At 37.6% G+C, this 20,731-nt stretch overlaps 2 protein-coding genes and 1 long non-coding RNA gene across 5 annotated transcripts in view; 1 reads left to right on the plus strand and 2 right to left on the minus strand.

Moving 5' to 3' along the window:
* The window catches only part of LOC127814277 (uncharacterized), a 31,361-nt gene extending 26,643 nt beyond the window's left edge, over positions 1 to 4,718 (minus strand). For 2 of the 3 annotated variants that reach the window (XM_052355690.1, XM_052355689.1), the window contains exon 1: positions 4,545 to 4,690. Coding sequence is in view for 1 of the 3 variants with exons in the window: in XM_052355691.1 (XP_052211651.1) it covers positions 4,545 to 4,625 (81 nt within the window). In the remaining 2 variants the exon portion in view is untranslated. Of the gene's footprint in view, positions 1 to 4,544 lie in introns of all 3 variants that reach the window. The other variant, XM_052355691.1, reaches the window with a different exon arrangement.
* A 605-nt stretch (positions 4,719 to 5,323) lies between these two features.
* LOC127787216 (uncharacterized) lies at positions 5,324 to 19,872 on the plus strand. The gene is made up of 5 exons (XM_052315145.1): positions 5,324 to 5,488; positions 6,800 to 7,069; positions 18,300 to 18,431; positions 18,593 to 18,709; positions 19,121 to 19,872. The coding sequence occupies exons 2-5, from the start codon at positions 6,800 to 6,802 to the stop codon at positions 19,466 to 19,468; spliced, it is 867 nt and encodes a 288-aa protein (XP_052171105.1). The 5' UTR covers positions 5,324 to 5,488; the 3' UTR covers positions 19,469 to 19,872.
* LOC127787217 (uncharacterized) lies at positions 7,760 to 16,298 on the minus strand. Its single transcript, XR_008020123.1, has 3 exons — positions 16,140 to 16,298; positions 15,766 to 15,818; positions 7,760 to 7,901 (listed from the first exon to the last, which is right to left on the minus strand). It is a non-coding gene; the product is annotated as an uncharacterized LOC127787217 (long non-coding RNA).
* Positions 19,873 to 20,731: the final 859 nt, after the last annotated feature.

A 20,731-nucleotide genomic window follows, 5' to 3' on the forward strand; every position in this document is an offset into this window, starting at 1 on the left:
TTGTGAGTTATGCTCTTTCTACTACTATAGGACACTAACCAAATTTATTGAGACGACGCCATATGAGATGTGGGTTAGGCAATAACCTAATCTTAAATACGTTATGATTTGGGGTCATGCCACTTTTGTCAAAAAGCTAAAAACAAATAAGTTGGACTCCATATAAGGTAAAAAGTGGAATTATGAGGAGGTATCCTCATAATCACAGATCGAATTTAGTCAAGAAGCCGATCCTAATTCAGTTGGTCCAAATAATGTCATCTTACAAGGACCTCGTAGATCAGGTAGAGTGTCTCGTTCTCTAAAACGATATGGATTTTTTATGGAGGAGATACAAGAAATGTTCTTATATGGAGATGGTAATCAATTAGATTGATCCTGTGAACTATGAGGAGGCAATATCTAGTTTGATAGTGAGATCAAAGAGTTTGATTCTGTTAGAAATTAGGATGAGCCTTGCATTCAAAAGGATAAGTGGGAGTGCATGAGCATTTCTTATCCTACATATAGGTGACATTATCCTTATGGGAACGATGTTGACATGACAATGTCAATTGGATTGTGGCTGTCAACAAAATCAGGATGAGCCTTGCATTCAAAAGGACAAGTGGGAGTGTGTGAGCATTTCTTATCCTACATATAGGTGACATTATCCATATAGGAACGATGTTGACATGACGATGTGAATTGGATTGTGGTTGTCTAATAAATTCTCCATAAAAGATTTGGGAGAAGTGATCTATATCTTGGAAATTCGTGTCTATAGAGATAGAGCGAAGAAATTGATAAGTTTTTCCTAAAGCATGTACATAGAGAAGATGCTGAAGGTGTTTAGCATGAGAATTCCAATAATGGTCTCGTATCCGTTCAGTATGGAATTTCACTCTCTGAAGGGATGTCTCTTCGTACTCCAAGAAAGAGTGTGCTATGTACTTGGCCTGATATCGTCAATGTTGTAAATGCTATGAGCAGATATCAATCTAATTCAAGTTTAAAACAATGGATAGTCGTGAAGTATGTCCTAAAGTCCTTGCGAAGCACTAAGGATGTGATTTTGGCATGTGGAGAAGGTGAACTTTGTAATGATGGATTCACAGATGCAGACTTTCAGTCTGATATAGATGATAGAGAGTCTATATCTAGGTTTGTATTTATTTGCTATGGTGGTGCAGTTAGTTGGCATAGTTCCATGTAGGATATGACTGTAGAATCCATTACGAAAGTCGTATGTGTTGCAGCATTCGATGCTACAAAGGAAGTTGTTTGGTAAAGTTTATCATTGAACTAGAAGTGGTTCTATCCATTAAGTTGCTGATACTTAAGTATTGCAACTACTCTGGGCTATTGCACAAGTCAAGGAACCCAAGTCTCACCAAAGATCCAAACACTCCATGCGACGTTGCAATTTTATCTAAGAGATAATAGCACGTAGAGACGTACAAACACAAAGAGTTGCATCATATAAGAACATTGCAAACCCGCTGACTAAGCTATAACATAGTTACAACTATATTGTCATCTTGAGAAAATGGGTATGAGATACCAGGCGACGATACAGTAGTGTGTTGTAAAATAACATTAGTGCAAGTGGGAGATTCACATATTTCAAGCAATTGGAGAACCATTCTCCCGCTCATGTCCATTTTCTCTTCTCTTGCAAGCGCAATTAATGTGCCTGCACAAAGCTTCCCATTTTGTCTCTTCCAATTTTTCCTTTTTCTCTCTCCAAGTGTAGAGAATGGCTTTTCATAAAAGCTAATTGCATGAAACCCACATGCCATTCTTCCAATTGACTTTTTCAATTTTGACTTTTCAAAAGGCAATCAAATCCCCTTTTTGTATTACCCCGTTAAAATTACCATTAACTATTAATGATAATTTAATTAATCATTAACTCTTAATGGTAATTTAATTCCCATTAATTGTTAATGGTGGATAAGAACACTGTACCAGCTCAAATTCACTACTTCGATGCTATGCCCACTTTTGGGTGTGAGTTTCCAAGTTCACAACTGAGTAGCAATCGAGACACGTCAAACTCTTTGACACCGATCTAACATTTCGATCTACAATGAGAATCTCTACATCTCTCCAAAGAATCTCAAAAGGTCATGAGTAACAACTAGCATTATGTCAGGACGATCCTATCAGCAATTAAGTTAATACTTCTAGTAAACCTATTTGGGCTTTCGATTACCATGCATTACAATTATTCCATCAACTAACATCTCAATTAAGTGAGAGCCATGGACTGATCAAGCTCACAGGACTCAATAACTATGCCAAGATCTAGTATGGTGTGATCAAGATGATACATTGGAACTCTTTCCAACATCAAAAACTCATTTCCGATCGTGCGTATCTTGGCCAAGGTTTTTCCAATCACTAACCAACTAAGATTGCATAAGATGTTCACCTCACGTCAGAGGTCAATAGATCCCATCAGCGATCACCTGCCTCCATACGCTATTGAATAAAGACCACATAGAAAACATTCCCACCTCATATTCGGGTGACTCCGCGCAACGGTAAATCTCTGACACTAGCATATAAGACAACTTTGTCACCTCCGATCTGGGGACCAATTACACAATCGAATGGAGTAACAGATCATTAATCCTCTCAGTCATGTGATCTGTTACATGACTCACATTCGATAGATGTTCAACCAAGATCTACCCATATGTCTACTATCTGCATCTCATACAATATGGCATGTGAGTCACCATCAATTATCATTAGCATCTCATACTGATCAATGATAGTAGCCCATGTGTCAGTCTGTAATCGATTAATCATATTCCCCTTTCGAGAAATCTAAGGACTAAGAATTACTTTAAGAAATAATGTATCATAAATCTTTATCACATATTCTTAACAGTTTAAAAATAAGATCATCAGAACATCTAGAGACTCATTCATATATAATTGGAGAGGTATAAATGAAGATATAACTATTTATTAATATGTAAAATTATATTATTAGGCCTAACACACACACTAGATATTATCTAAATCTAGCATTAGGACACTAACACCAAAAGAAATTTCTTCAACCACAGCATCTCTCCATCTCGAATGAAAAAGGGATTCTATAACAATCTTAAAAATAGATAAATAAATTAAAAAGGATACAAAAGCAGCATATTCAGGGGACATAGAGCCATAACTAACAACATTCAAAATAGGATGAGCAGTACATCGATTAGTACCTTTATGAAGAGCTGTAGGCAAATCAAGATCACAAATTGAGGCATTTCAATCTTAAGCAAGCCCTACCTTCATTTAACGAACATTGGGGTTCGATCGGTGAACCCTAGCAATGTTGGGCTTCTTTGGTCGAACCCCAATAGCTTTAGGGTTCTTTTTCAACCACCACTAGTTCCCTCCCCCCTCCCCCCCCAACTTCATCGCCCAATCAGCCATTCTTCAATGCCACTAAGGTAACAGTGTTCCACAATTGGAACTAAAATTTAAGGTATACTATTGAAAAAAATTAAAAGTTGGTTCTAAAATAATTTTGGGTGATTTACCCTAAAAAGTAAAAACTATCTAGATTGAAGCAAAGACTTGTATTACAAAACAATTAGTATCCTAACCAACTTCACAAACATAATTTTGGCAATGACCATCTAGTAGTGGCATGCCAGCTGTAACAAGAACATTGAGATAAACAAAAATACCTTATTAAATGTCTAAGAAACTATTTGAGTTAAGTTAATCAGTGAACTTCGGCTAGCATTATGATTGCCTAAATAGTTTCACAATAATAAATCTGATTAAAAACCAACTGTGTTACCAAACCTCCCACTTACTAAAAAGAAAACAGAAAAGCCATACAAAACAAAAAGTGTAGCACATAGTTGACAACACTGTCAGATATGTGAACAAAAAAGCCAAATGCGCTGCGCATTTGAATTGATAGCTTCTCATTCCTTCATGGGTGGGACCATTGCCATTCATTAATACAAGAAATGTCCAGCAGAAATGAGAGAAGAGTTTCCATTTTCCAATCAAATAAAGTTAATGAAATTCCAATTTTATCCAAATCGGAAAGAAAATTAACTTTCTGAGACAAACATACTTGAACTGTTGGTCAACCATAACATTCTACTAAGCAACCGTATGAAATAAAGCCCCGCCCAAGCTAATTAAGACCAGGAACTTGGATCCTCGAAACCTACCAGAGATAATTATTTGTCTGTCTTACCAATAATCACGAACTGAATGTAATCCAAACTTCTCCAAATTGTACATACAATTGACAATTACTCATCCCTATCTTCTCCCAGCAAGAAATGCTGTGTGTGTCTGCTCCAAAACATCTAAAAAATACACACTGATGCGATCAAGCAGCAAACCAAGAAATTAAATCAAACTGGCCTAACTCCTAAACCATCAATTCACTAAGAAGTTTATCCAAAGCGTTAATAGTAAATAAACAGCGAGAATTCATAGAATTTCAGAATGAATAGTGTGAGCTAGAACCAGAAACCCTAAGGTACAAGAAATTCCAGGGAAATGAGGTGAAGAGGTAGGAATACCCTGATTTCATCGCCGTCCTTGATCTCGATTTGCTCGGTCCAACCGGCGGGAAGAATTCCCGGCGACCCTCCTTCGGCCATCTCGGAGTTCCGGCACTCAAATTGGTGTCGCTGTGGGTTGGCTCGGGCTTTTGCTTTTCTAGGAGTGGCACCGAAAACGGCGTTGAATTTGGTTTTTTGACTCATTCGGTTAAATTAAAGCCGAGCTTAAATAATAAATGTTTTTTTGTCCAAAAATAAAAAATCAAAGCTGTCTGTCAAAACGTACGTTTCAAACTTGAAGCAGCCAATAAATACAATACTAAAAATGGATAATCTTTTTTTTTTTTTTTTTTTTTTTTGGGGGGGGGGGGGGGGGGGTGTTCTCACAGTCTCACTCACTCCGTAACTTTTGGACCAACCCAGGTTTAGTCACTTGTTATTATATATATATATATATATATATGTTTCTTGGACCTAAAATGCCTTCCTCTCTCTCTCTCTCTCTCTCTCTCTCTCTCTCTCTTTCCTATCCATCTTAAGGATTCAACTAAAATTTAAGAGATGTCGGGATTAATTTCAAAATATTTAAAAACTAAATAAATGTATTTTAAAATTAAAAAAAATCCTCAATAAATAACTAAAGTTAAGAAAGTATAAAGATTATTTACCTTAAAAAAAATAATTAAAAACTGACCCATTATGTTTGGTAAGAGGCCCAAAGTAGTTGGGCTGGGCTGGCCAAAAATTGGACGGCCCAGCCCATCACTCTTCTGCGTTGTAGAGATGCAAAAAGACCAAGTCTCAATCGATCTACTTCGCAGTTCTCTCTCTCTCTCTCTCTCTCTCTCTCTCTCGGATTCTCCCTCTCTGATCCGGCGAACCGCGACAGGCCGACAACCTTCCTCACTGCTCGCTGACGTTCGCAATTTAGACTTATTCGCACTTGGCAGCCCGCTGGTCAGGTAGATTTGTCGTTTTGATTTAGGGTTTCTTGAGTTGAAGTCTAAAGATGTTAATTTTGGGGTTTTGATTAGCCAGATTCTTGAATCTTTGATATACGTTTTTGTTGTGAATCTGAGATTGTTTTTATAATATGTATTTTTGTTTTTTCTGTGAATCTGGCCGAATATGTGGTTTGGGGTTTTACATATGTGCTTGGTTCTTCTCTTTGTTTTCCTGTTCTTCTCTTTGCTTGTTTTGGTACTGGCAATGGAGGCTGCATTCTCAAAAACTAGGCGTCATTGTCAGCAGTGAAATGTGGATGCAAAAGTTTGCTCTGCTTCTGAGCTTGCAAAAACTGAAACTGAATACAGCTTTTATCTTTATTTCTGCTTCAATTAGAGCTCTTCATCTTTACAATACGTTTGCTTTTTTTTGCGTCTATTGCTCTTGGTTGATAGATATTTCGTGTTTTAGTACACGTTCAGTTTTGTATATGCCTATTTGTTCTTTTTCTTGAACTTGTACTTGTGGTGCGGTAAACGTTGATTGTCCCTCTGAATTGGATTATGAACTTGTGGTTCAGTTTTGTATGTCCTTGAATCGGATTGCTTGTTAAACCATTACCATTTGTTGTTTCTCTTAGTTACTGAAATCATGAAGTGATTGTAATAAGCCTTAATGAGATGAAACAAAAATAAGGAATACTTGAATTGGAAAGGGTCTGTTTCATTCTTTTAATGAGTTAGAAATTTCACTTTCATTCTTTTTGATTTTTCATTAATCTAGAAATTCTATATGAGAGAGTTAGGAATGACCCAAATGGTGCACCTAATTTTAAGGATGCATATTGGCAAGAAACAGATGGTGCGATGCAATTTTGTGATTCTGCATAGAAATCATTTAGATGAATTAGTTTTCATACAAATTTCTTTTATTTATCTCCATCCTTAATTCATCCACTGAATGGCCATATGTTCAACTTGTCCCATGCCTTCACCTTCCCTTGTTGCATGATGGAAATAGACTGTTGGCCAGATGATTGTTTGGTTAATATGGAAGTAGATTTTCATAGAATGATATGCTTTATATTTAACGGTTTTATTCCTCTAAATTTGTAATTAGGTCGTAAGTCATAGTTAAGTGTACTGTCAAGTCTTTCTTGATTCATATAAATGCATGATCTATATATGTGCATTTGTATGTGTATATTTGTCTAATTATTAGGTTAGACCTAATTTACTATTGCTGCTCAGCTTTCTCAACTGGAAGTTGGGCTCTTTTAACTTGGTTTATCATTCTATGTTAATTCTGTTTGGCGTTGCATTGTACAGATGGCGTCTTTGCAAGAAAGTTTAAGTAAATTCAAGAAGCAGCAAGAGAAGTGCCAGTCAACTCTTACAAGCATTGCATCGAAAGCTGGATCTTCTAGGTCTGTGGCAAACCTGAAGGCCACACCTGTAGGTACATCTTCAATCAATGCAAAATCCCCAGCTCCAGCAGTTAAATTCTCAAATGATACAGAGAGACTACAACACATCAACAGTATCCGGAAAGCCCCTGTAGGAGCTCAGATCAAGCGTGTAATAGACTTGCTGTTAGAGGTATGAATCTCCCTCACCTCTTTCTTACCCATCTGCTTTGTTGCATGGTTTTCTTTTCTTGGGAGCAAGTCACTTTTGTCTTCCATATTTTTTTCTATCCTTCCGATGACTGATATCTAAGGCTATTTGACTGTCAGGATTTGTTGCTGGCTGCTTAATTTCTTCTGTTGAAAATAAATTTTGAATCGAAGTTCAGTTAGCAAAAAAAAAAAAAATGGAGGAAAGAAAGAAAGAAAACAGAAGTTAATAGAAATCTCATTGCCACATTCTCACTGTGGTACGCCAATTGTTATGTCCACATTTCTTGTGCTTGCTGATCCTGGGGCTGTGAATTTTTGTACTTTTTTGAAAAATAAATAAATAAAACATACTTGTTATATGTTAGGAACTAACCATCTGTTATTCCTAATGTGCATTTGTTTCTTTTGTCAGATATGAATAATATTGAACACTAGAAAAGGGAACTTGCAAGGAAGATAGGAAAAACAGAATTCCTGTTTTCGTGAGGAAATGAAGAAAAGAAACAAGACTAAAAGGAATATTCTCCTTAACCACAAAAAGTGAAGTACAGAATTACAGATAGTTCCCTTTAATCAATAAATTGAATGCTCCATGCTTTCAAACACTCTGCTATTACGTTTGCGCTGCAAGCTTCGTCGTCAGGGGGGAACCTCTGATCTGTGATTGAGCAGCACGTTCTCTATGTGAATTTGAAGTCCGACATGAAGCATGGCATGGCCCATTGTGGACTAGAAGTTGACAAAAATAGACTCCACTCCTTGGGCTGTCAGATAATGGAGATGTAAAATAATCCACAAATTCACCACCTCACCTGCACATGAACACCAATCTACTATCACCTATTCCCGTTTTCCAAATTATAAATAATAAGGATAGAACCATGGGTTAGTCCAAACATAAAAGGCCTATCATTGGAAAGGGACCTGGAGACATTATCTTGCTAATTCAACATAGCAAGATAGAATGGGCAAACATAGAAAGTTTCCCTACTAGATGGACACCAAATCAACCTACTGTCCTCCTAGCCCGACCTTTTTTTATCTTAAACCCTGGCATCAAAAGTTATCAAATCTATCTTGCTATCCATGGGGATTAAATCTGAACATGCAGACTAAGTGGTGCTGTCCTTGAAAAGGTAAAAGGATAAACCAAAAGGAAACTACGCAAGGACTTACAACACCCCATCATAACTTGCAACCATATGATTTCTTGACTCGCTTTTAGTCCACTTTCACTTTGAGGAGCCATACTTAAAGCCTTAAAGCCACTTATCTGAAGGGAGTTTGTTGGAAGGTCAAGCTTACGAATGTAGAAATGGATGGGGATCTAAAATTCATGTTAATAACCCTACCTAGTGAGATTAAGTTGTGTGACTATTGTTGTTAAGCTTACAAATAGCTGGGCCCCAAGGCATACAAGTTAATAAACCTTTTCCTAAATCATCAAATGGATCTTTACTTATCCTTAATAGTACTCATAAAGAATATCTTCTCATAATACTCCTAATGAAATCTCTTGGGAGCTTCCCCTGTCTATTTGCCACAAACACAAGAATGTTGGATAGAGAGGTCATTTAATTGGGAAAATGGGAGACTGTGCTTCTAATAACGATGAGCCTACCCCCTTTAGATAGGTATTGCTTTTAAAACAGGCCAACTCTATCCCAAGCAACCTTAGCTTTGGACAAAAAGAAAAACCCCTAAAGGCTACTTCAAATTGGATAAAAGCATCAAACCAACTCTACAACCTTGCAAGAAGCTAAAAACTCACTACCATCATCCCAACGTTAAGGTAATTTCACTTTTTGTCAAGATTGGTGTCCAAATCTGAAATCAGTTCAAAAGAGCAATCTCATGAGTCTCATCTACAAAAGGAAAGTGAGAAACTAAAATCTCAATTTCTTCTCATTCCTACCACAAAATCTCTGCCTTGACCTTAGCCAATATTAAACTGCAGACCTCTATAACTATGATAAAGCGGAAGGGAGACCAATGGTTCCCTTGCTAGAACCAGTGTTCTAAAAGATGCTAGGCGCTAGTCGGGCGCCAGGCTGGGGCCTAGCTCCTAGGCCGCCTAGGCAGTGCATAAAAAAATTAAACAACAACAACATATCCAGCTTTTATCCCACTATGTGGGGTCGGCTACATGAATTCTAGATTTTCATGTATTTCTGTCTTTTATCATATCTTCATTTAGGCCCATATACTTCATATTAAACTTTAATGTCTCTCCCAAAGCCTTCTTGGGTCTGCCTCTACCTCTTTTTTTGACTAATTGCTCCATTTCATCAACTCTCTTCACAGGAGCGTCTCTTGGTCTCCTTTTCACATGATCAAACCATCTTAGTCTAATCTCTCTCATTTTCTCCTCGATTGGCACTATTCCTATCTTATTACAAATAACCTCATTTCTAATTTTATCTTTTCTTGTATAGCTACACATCCATCTTAGCATTCTCATCTCCGCTATGCTCATCTTTTACTCATGTTGGTGTTTGACTGCCCAACATTCTGAGCCATACAACAAGGTTGGTCTTATGGCTGTCCTATAGAATTTTCCTTTTAGTTTTAATGGGATTTTACTATCACATAACACCATCGATGCATTTCTCCATTTTAGCCAACCTACCTTAATTCTATGCGTGATATCCTTGTGAATTTCTCCATTTTTTTGAATCACTAATCCCAAATATCGAAAATGGTCTTTTCTTTGTAAGATTTGGTCTTCCAATTTTATTATAATATCCTCCACTCTTGCATTCTTACTAAATTTACATTCCATATATTCTGTTTTCCTTCTACTTAATTTAAATCCCTTAGATTCTAAATTGTTTCTCCACAACTCAAGCTTAGTATTTACTCCCTCTTTTGTTTCATTCACCAACACTATGTCATCTGCAAATAGCATACACCATGGCACCTCTGTCTGAATGTGTTTAGTTAGTTCATCCATTACTAAAGCAAATAAGTATGGACTTAGTGCAGAACCTTGATGTAATCCCATTGTAATTTGAATTGGTTCAGTATCCCCTCCGCATGTTCTGACTCTTGTCTCTACACCATGATACATGTCCTTAAGGGCTTGTATATAGGCTATTCGGACTCCTTTCTTCTCTAAAACCCTCCATAATACTTCTCTAGAGACCCTATTATAAGCCTTTTCTAGATCTATAAATACCATATGCAGGTCCTTCTACTGATCCTGATACCTTTCTATTAGGCGCCTCAGTAGGTATATAGCTTCCATTGTTGACCTACCAGGCATGAAACCAAACTAATTTTTCGAGACATTTGTTTCTTTTCTAAGTCTTTGCTCTATTACTCTCTCACAGAGTTTCATGGTATGACTTATTAACTTAATTCCTTTGTAATTTTCATAGTTTTGTACATCTCCTTTGTTCTTGTATATAGGAACCAAAGTACTCTTCCTCCACTCATCTGACATCTTTTTTGATTTAAGGATCGCATTAAATAATTTCATTAGCTAGGAGATGTCCTCTTTTTCCATGCATTTCCATGCTTCTATTAGTATATTATCTGGTCCCTTCGCCTTATGATTTTTCATCTTTTTTAATGCTTGCCTTATTTCATTTGAACTTATGCGTTGATAAAATGTATAACTCACGTTCCCTTCGGAGTTACTAAGATGTCCCAACCTAACTCTTGCGTCCCCATCATCATTGAATAATTTTGTGAAATACTCCTTCCATCTCTCCTTAATTGCTGTCTCATACATACATATATAAATTTATAATATCTCAAATACACATACATACATATATGTTCATATGTATATAAACAAATTATATATAGGCTATTTATATAAATTTATCTCTATTTATATGTATATAAAGTTATAAATAGATATTATATGTATATTATTATGCATATATATATATATATAAAGTTATTAGCAAATCCTCGGCTCTCATCAGAGCCTAGCAGTAGCAGGGTGATCTCTACCATCGTCCAGACCACTACAGTGCGACCACAACCCAAGTCGACCCATGCCAATTAGCCATCGTCGCCACTGCTTCGCCGTTGTTCCATCATCGTCTCCTTCCTGTAGCACCGCCAGATCCAGCTGTCGAATGTTAGATCCATCCATTTGATCTGGGATGGAGATGGAGTCGAGCGACCGACAAGCCCAAACCACGGTCACGAGAGGATAGGGTATAAAAGGGAGGGAAAATCAGGCACAAAAAACACATCTGGGAGGCATCACCTTGGCCGCATCGGTCACCTTGGCGCCGCCCGAGCCTAATTAATCAGGCCCAACACTTAAGGTGACAATTTGAAGGAAATCGTGGCAGCCAGGGGCCGCCTAGCGCCTAGGTGGCCGCCTTTTAGAACACTGGCTAGAACCATAAAGAATCCCTTCAAGTCATATTGACTAACATAAAGAATGTGACATCAAAAATTCAAAATTCAATCCACTTCCTTTATTCAATCTTTAGTCCTGTATTATTTGACTTGTGTGAGAGGAAGCCCCAACAGAATTGATTATAAGTCCTCTTCAAGTCTAATTTACCAGTAAGACTTGGTGTACTACTATCAATCTGAGCTGGTGCATCAATCAAGAATTTGAGATCCTTTATAGTAAAAGGATTGGGAAGTCAACAACAGACACTTAAAGCATGTTCCAATCTCATTGACAAGATTTTTTTTTGCAGTATTATCATTTAACACTGCCAACAAGATTGTGCAATTTTTTAGATACTGAACACCACTCTTTTTTCATAGGAACAAGAGCAATAAAAGAAGCATTTCACATTTTGTCGAACTCACTAGAACTAGAGAAAGCATTGATAGGATCCCTGTTACCCTCCAACAATATTCAGGAAAAAGGCCAGTCATGAGGACCTGAAGGCTTATCTCATGTCACGTCATTCAACACTCAACATCTCTTCCGTAAACAATTGTTCCAAGTAATTCTTTTGATCCTTGAAGATGGGCAAAAAAGTCCAACCTAGGTAACATAAGCCTTTGTACTACCCTTTCTTTTGAAGACCCATTGTATAACTCCATGACACCATTTGGATTATCCTCTTCCATAGATACTCCTCATCGATGATGAATCTACATCATACAAAAAACGTGGTAATCCTATTTCCCTATCTATGTCAATTTCAGCTTTCTTCTTCAACTCATTTCCTACAGGACTATGAGTCTCTGCTTTTAACTTAGTTTAGAGCAACAGCTCTTCCTTTGAGAGTTACTCTCTACTCTTATTGTCCAAAACCTTTTGTTAGAGTTTGTCTAGAGTATTGATGGCAGTGGTAGCAGTATTTTGCATAGGTTAGGTTATTATGCAGTTTTTAGAGGTTTTAGAGGGTAGAGATGTTAGAAATCGGCCAACCGTGTAGCTTCGATTCTGCCTTCTTTGATCGTAGAGTTGCAAGCGCAAACTCTTCCAAGTCGGTCCACACGATCGACCATTTTCACGACGCCTCGAGTAGTGCTAGCAAACCCTAGGCGCCTCCAATGAGAGATCCGAATTTTTCCCTTTTTTTTTTTTTATATTTTCCAACTTCATAAGTGGCATATTTATAGAGTTAAAAAACCCTAGTTGTGCCTTGGAAATCCCCTAAACAATTTAGACCCAACCCTTAATCATATTGGGCCGAATCTCTCTTTTAAATTGTGGAACGGGCTCGACCTAAGTGTGTGACCCCTTAGGTCCACCATTGGGCTAGATATAGAGCCAATTCTATTGGGCTATATGAAGGCCCAACTGAATTAAACTCTTTAATTAAACTTATGGGCTTCATAATTAACTCATCTCATGGGCTTCATAATTAAACTCTTTAATTAATAGTTTTAGAATTAATCATATTAATTCTAAAACCCTACATATCATGGTTAACGTCTAGCAACATGCCATGAATGCCTAGCCAACGATGAAAAACACGGACCTTTTCAATTGCAATTACCATACAGTAAAATCCTTTCATCAATCTATGTCTCGATTGAATTTAGGGTATGGTTTTATGACGAAACTCTAGTCATTCAATAACTATGTATCCATTCCAGATTTATGACTTAATAAGTGAAATCAAAACACCTTTGGATTTCCACCTCACCTTGGCCAAGGATTTCCTCAGTCATGAAATCATCGGAATACATAGGACATCTTCTCATCTTATCGATAAGTGATGAATCATATTTCGATATTTACAAGCCTTCATATGTGATAAGGTTATGCCCAGTGATAATTTGTTAATGACTCCATTGGAATCCAAAAAAGAACCAAAACGTAACCAGTCAAATATAAGACTACCATGATATCTCAAGTCTAAGGATCAATCTGCACTATTGCAACACAGAAATTCCAATTTGACAATAAACAATTACCATTAAGAATTCTGTAGCAGGTCAGTTCAGTGTACTTATTCTTATAATAAGCACCCACATATATGCACTAGTGTCCACACACCAATGTCCATGAAACAAGACGTTCTCCTAATTGAGCATGCACCATATATGCTAGTCTATCCGAGTTATTAGTGTCCAGTCCTAATAACTCTATGACTAGGAACATTTAAGATCAAGGCTTATAAGGAATATGTTTCATAATCATCATCTCTATACACGACCATATTCCATGAGCCTATTTGATTTATGGACTTTGTCAAGTATGGAAATAATAAAGACAACGATCAATGACAAATAAAAATATAATGTCTTGCAATAATAATTGATTGAAGATAAAGAGTCACAATGTAAAATATGATCAATTACATGTAAATATAATTGGCTCATGGGGCATATCTCTAACAAGAGATAGGCGGTAGCCTCACTTTTATTAGCTATTAAATTGGGGGGTAAACCGATAATATCCATACCAGTTTTGTAATAGCCTATGAATTATCGCCCTAATATTCTATAAATATGGAAGGGGGGGCTAGGCATCATTAGCAGATGATGCTATTGTCTCACAAGAAAGCTTTGAGAGAGGAAAGGCTGTGATTTTAGAATAGTTTTTGTAATTTTGAGAGAAGGCTTGTAATCATGGGGTGTAACCAGTTGTACCAATTGTTCTTTCTGAATCAAAGAAGGCTGCTCTTGGAGGGTTCTTAGGCTGGATGTATGGTTGTCCTAAAAGACAATCTGAAGCAGGATAATTCTTGCACCTCTTGTCTCATGTGGTTTGTTTTACTTTCTGTTTTGTTTATCTTTTCAGTTTGATTCTTTAATTTGTTCTATCAATCTTGTCCGTGTGTGTGTTCGGTTGAGAGTGGCATAATTTCTGTCTAAGAAATCTGATCCAGTGACCCTAGGTGTAACACCTTTGTCTCTTCTATAGCCTATCAACGCCAACCCTAACTTGCCAAAGGCTTTCTTCTTCCACTTCTTAAGTCTATCCTTGAATAACTTTATCTTCCTAGCTATACGAAAAGAAAGAAACTGCCCATAATGTAACATTCCTGACCTTAACCAACTTTAGAAAATCCTCCTCTTTGAGCCACATATTCTAAAACCAAAAGGGAAAATTTTCTACAATAAGGCTTGCATTATCCAACAGATGAGGTAGATGATACAGAGTTGCATTGGGGAAGGCAAGTTCAGTAAACATCCTAAAAATGCTCATCTTAATCAGTCAAAGAAAGGACTCTATCCATGTAGGAGCCTGAAAAGCATTCTCCCCTGAACTAAACCAAGTAAAATAGATCCTGTAACACCCCAAATTTCTTGAGCGTGTTATAACTTAGGATTTCGGGAATATAAAATTTTTCATATCTCAATAGCTATTATACATCACACATCATCCAAAAAACCCTAATTTTCACCTTCTCAGCTTAACAAACCCAATTATTGAATAGCTAAGACAGGCATTAAAATTTCAAATGCGGAAGCTAGATCGAACCTGATATGGTTCACAACCATAATGCTTTATTTATCATAAAATTGTTCAAGACGTTTACAAAATGAATTACATGGACATCATCTCTCGCAACATATAACTGAACGTCTTAAACATATCCAAGACATACATAGGTTCGCATATAAATGAAAATATTCTAAACATGCTATAGACAGCGAATTAAACTTATTCTTCAGCTACCTCCTTTCCCTTAGAGCCGCTCGTCGAACTTGGAACGTTTGAATATTCCAAAGACATAATCCAATTATAAGATGAATCTTCTAGTGAGAAACTCCAAAAACAGTTTATATCGATGCATGATCAAGTATAAAATGTATGAGAAGACAATGAGAACTACTCCGAAGTGCCTTGTGAACACGTTAGCCTCCTCCAACGAGAGTTTTCTCAATGGCGCACACATAGCGCCTCTCGGAAGGTCCCTAACCATGTCACTTTGGCCCAACCTCATAGAACTCATGCAAGCACCACATCCGTTGTTCCTTAGACTCACGGTCTTCCTCACGAGAGCTTTCTCGATGGCGCACGCATAGCGCCTCTCAGGGGATATCCGACTTTTGCCCTCGGCCAACAACAAATAGGTACAACAGTATGGCCACACAAATTTTATAAATGCAACAGTTAAAAAGCCAACAACATATATTTTTCAGAAAAAATACAGTTCATATATGCAGCATGATTTCACGTAAGAGAATAACAAGAGTTTATATACAGGAACTTCACAAAACACGTCTCATGCAATAGAAGTCTCTCATAAGAAAATAAAAATAGTATTTGGAGTATAGGAGTCTCACCTTGTTGGTTTATCTCTTCGACGGTATAATTTTACAGCAAACGGCCTAGGTTTCTGCAAAGAACACGCGTTTCGGTAAACCTAAACCCAAATATTTTTCTATAGGGATGAAGGGTATTAAAGTAGGGGCATAACTGGAAAATTTGAAGGAAAATGGACCCCTCACGTGCCACAAGAAGGTGGCTCACGCGCCTTCACGCGCAGCCACTTTCGGCACGTGTATCTCACGCGCTGCTTCCAGATTTCGGACAGCATTGCGTCGTTTTCGTATTTCGGCCATATCTCCCTCGTTTTAACTCCGATTCGACCCCCGTTTGAACCTACGCGACCCTCTCTTCCCCCTCTACATGATTATCAAAAAAAAATTGGACTTACCTCGCTTTTTTGCTGATTGATTTTGGCTAACTCCGGCGAAGACCCGCAACTCCGACGAGGCCCATTCTCCGCCGCTTCTTCGCCGCTTTCTTCCCGCCTTCTTGCCGAACTTCCTACTCTCTCTCTAGAGCAAGCTCCTCCTCTTAGAGTGCTTCAACTCTCAAGCTTGCTTGGAATGATTTGAGAACAACCCATGGTGCCTTTTTATAGATTTCTCCAACCAATCACATTATGCCACTTGTCAAAATCTTAGTCATGGACTCCAAAGACTCAAAGTCATAATTGAGTGGCTTTTGAAATCCAAAACTAGAATGAATTGATCTTTTGAAATCCAAACTAAAACCCCAAACTTCTTTCAAATAACACTTTTGCCCTTATTTCAAGTCTTCAACTTCAATATTTTATCACATAAGCTCTTAATTTTATCCTTATTTCATTTGGATAATTCTCTAATTATAATTACACCCTCAAACATCAAATTTATCGAGATACTTAAAATTCCAAAATTAATAACTCAAAATTACTCAATATATACGATTTTTCGGAAGCCCCTTACCATCATTCGGTCTTTTTAGGCTACAACTTAGCTTAACCGAAAACTATTTCTAATTTGATTTCTTTCAGCGTCATAAATCTCGTCTCGAGACGCTCGTCAAAAGTATACCTTTAACCTTAAGTATTTAAGCTCTAGGGTACTCCCTACGACTGATTCGGTCACTTGTTTCTATTTCAAGCATATTTTTCGGTATTTTAAACTCACTTAAAATACGTGGCAACTTCACGAAAATATGGGGTATTATAGATCCCTTCTGTGAAGTCTGAGAAACTTCTCATGCATAGCTTGCCCCCAACAACTGGCCCTCTCATTACAAAATCCGATGCACCAAGGGCTAATTACTGTGCTTCTTCCCTAAAAGCTTAGCCTATAACTCTTTCCTCCCCACTTTACCATGCTGGCTATAGATGTGACAAAAAATTCCCAGAGGAAAATCATCAATCCTATTTTGAACTGGTAAAAAATTGAAAAAACCCATAACAACCTCTGTCTGAGTTAACAACCTGGATGCCTCTGCTGATTTCCTTTGCCTTGGCTTCCAAATTTTTGTCCTAAGGTTAATTTTCGCAAACAAACTCATGTCACTTTTGGTCAAAAATGTCCCTGAACTTGATTAACTTCCTAATTCTCCTCAATCACCACTTGAAGGCTTCATATTCTTTGCCAGTAAGAAAAGATTGTTGGGATGATTATCATCCTCTCTCCCCACAAATCTACCATCACCACCAAAGGGCATACTTGAAAGGACCCAACCTGACATTTTGGAAGAAAGCAATGCATGGCCTTTGTCACTGTCATCTCTAGATATGTTGAACTCTCCTTTTAACACCTGAACATTTCTCCCACCCACAACTTACCTGCAATCTCCAACATCCCATTCCTTAGAACTAGCTGAAAAGGATAGGATGAGTACCACCACCACCACCATCATCCATGTCAATTGAGTCCTTCCCTGAAAATTTCATGGTTCAAGGAATTCCAACGGGCTCACTAACCCACCACCATCAACTTCAAAACTGTGCAAGGAACACCAGCCACCACCCTCCTCAAAGAAAGATAGAACAATCTTGACCATCATGTCCTGCCTTGAAATGGAGATCTGAAATTGGTTACTGATAAGAGCCCATATCTGGGTTCACTTCCTACCTCAAATGGTGCACAATGGACTTCATGGCCTCACCCTCACTTCTAGAAAGGTCGTTTGGGAAGGGCCAACCCAGTGTACTAAGTAAGCCCTTTCCTTGGGCTGTATTGATCACTTTAGTAGATCTACAGCCTTGAGAAATACAATTTTGCAGAACATGGTACCGATATGATTTTTCCTGTGAGTGCCTGTATTGATCTGAAACCTAGAAATTTTTTCTGCCACCGTTAACTAAAGATGCCTGCTAGGGTGCCAATATTGATTTCAAACCTAGAAATTGCTTCTGCTGGTGATGCATAAAGATGCCTGCTGGACAACTGACCCACACCTGTTGGATGCCTGTGGCAGCTAAGGGTGTTTGGGAAGTCAATTTTGTTAATTTTGCCTCACAATTATTTGTGGAATCATTTGTTAAGATATTAAACACACCTTGATTATTTTTGTGTTCCTTGTTCTGCAGACAAGGCAAGCATTCACACCAGATCAAATAAATGAAGCATGTTATGTTGATGCGAACGCGAACAAGGCTGTCTTTGACAGTTTGAGGAATAACCCGAAAGTGAATTATGATGGGAGGTGTTTTTCTTACAAGGTGAATCCTTATCTTTTACCTGGAAACCTGGTGACAAGTGGATTTGTTTTACCCCTTCATTTATTGACTGCCTGTTTGTCCCTTCTCTCCTGTTCTGCAGTGAGAAAGAAAAAGTTTAATATGTTCAGGGAAAGTTACGTTTTATCTTTTATTTTTCACAGTCCAAACATGACGTGAAGGACAAGAATCAACTGCTAGTCTTAGTACGTAAATTTCCAGAGGGCATTGCTGTCATTGATCTCAAGGATGCCTACCCAACTGTCATGGAGGATCTACAGGTTCGCCCAATATTAAATTCCAGTTTTAATTCTTTGTTAGAAATCAATTTGTAGGAAAAAAAAAATAATTCAAAGGTCATTTTGCCCATTGGTTTGCCAATTACTTGAGAGATCTTTTTCGCAGTTAATAGTTATGAGAAGTAGAAACATGCCAAAGCATATAGCAGTTCCATTACGGACTTTGGTTGCAAAAGGAATTTCTTCAATTAGATGCATAAATTATGTGCCTAACCATAAGGACAAATGCTCTCTCGTATTTGCCCTGTGAAGCGACACGGAATGACTCAGTGTGTTAGCCGAGTACTTGAGAATTGTCTTCAAGTTAAAAGCCGCCTCAAATTTTTGATTTTCCTGTACTAGATAGATAGATAGATAGATAGAGACGAGCTGTGGTGTTTTGTGTTTGTGTAGGCTCTCAAGGCTGCTGGTCAAATCTGGCTGTTATCAAATTTTGATTCGCAAGAGGACATAGCGTATCCGAATGACCCCCGCGTGCCTATAAAGGTTGATGACGACCTGAAGCAGCTGTTCCGTGGAATCGAACTGCCGCGGGATATGATTGACATTGAGAAGGATCTGCAGAAGAACGGCATGAAGCCGGCCACGAACACAGCGAAGAGGAGGGCCATGGCGCAGGTTCATGGCATGGGTCCAAAGCCGAAGCCCAAGAAGAAGAAGCACGAAATCAGCAAGAGGACTAAACTTACCAATGCTCACCTGCCGGAGCTATTCCAGAATCTCAACGTTCCGGGTTCTTAGATGGGTTGGTTGGTTGGTTGGTTGGTTGGTTCGTCATCAACTCTCGCTCTCACATTATTATTATTATGTAGATAGAAAAGCCAATAGGGTTTCAACCAAACCAAACCCCTTTCTCTTTAGCGCCGCCCGCCCGCCCCCATCAACATAACACTAATAATTGTTGCAATTTGTCCTCGTTAATGGGGGTTGTAGGTAGCAGTTTAAATGTACTTACATTTAACTCTTGCCACCCGTGTTACTTAACCCCACCCCCAAGGTCCAAGTCTCAAAGTGTGCCCCCCCGCGTAGCGTACTGTATAAAATTGTGTGTAATCTTTGGTTAGCTCTTTTTATATTTCTTAATTATTATTCTTTAAATGTCGGAACTTGAAAAGGAAACTGATCTGCTCACTTTACTGCTTTAATTTTGTCATTACATTTTGTTAAAGTTGACCTGACATATATAATATTAATGGATACGAGGTTTTTAAGTTAATTTTAATATCGAGTGTTTATATATGAGGTTGGTTTATATATATTTAAAATGTACCGCGAAAATAAAAATCAAAAATTAAATATGGAAGGGTCAGTTTTTAGTTGAAATTAGGGTGTTCGGTTCTAAAGAATGGACATAACTGAAATTTTTAGATGACAGTTTAAAGAATTGATTAGATAAAGGCAATTGTCAGCATTTATGTCAGCCATGGTAAAACAAAACAAACCAAAAATATCACCATTGTACTACCTTTATATAAAAATCTTATTAAAAAATAGTCTGGTAGGCTGGAAAATATTTAAACATCTAATTATTTATTATAAAACTATAATATATATGTATAGACCATATATTCTAGTTTTATTATTATTACTATTATTAGTTGCTTGCTTGCACGAGTACGTCTTTTACAGATTTATCTCTTTCGGCTTTTGGACGCTTCCAAATGCAAATGGTTGTGTTACTACTGTTATGGACTTTTGGTTTAAGAGCATATATTTTATTTTATTTATAAAAATCATTAATAACCCACCCCCCCAACCACAACCACAACCACAGCCACAGCCACAAAGATTCCTAGTCTTATTAATATTGCATGCAAATGTAAACGAAAAATCAATCACCCAATATGACACGTGCTATATATATTTCACAATCACCTGCTCTACACTTCCACCTAACTCAACCAGGGAAGAAAGTGTTTTAAATTAACTTGGATCAAAATTAAAGCCACCATGCCTCTCATATATAATATATTATATTATATTATAATTAGTTAACTCCCCCGG

The sequence above is a fragment of the Diospyros lotus genome, chromosome 12, assembly GCF_014633365.1.
Source record: "Diospyros lotus cultivar Yz01 chromosome 12, ASM1463336v1, whole genome shotgun sequence".
NCBI classification, from domain to species: domain Eukaryota; kingdom Viridiplantae; phylum Streptophyta; class Magnoliopsida; order Ericales; family Ebenaceae; genus Diospyros; species Diospyros lotus.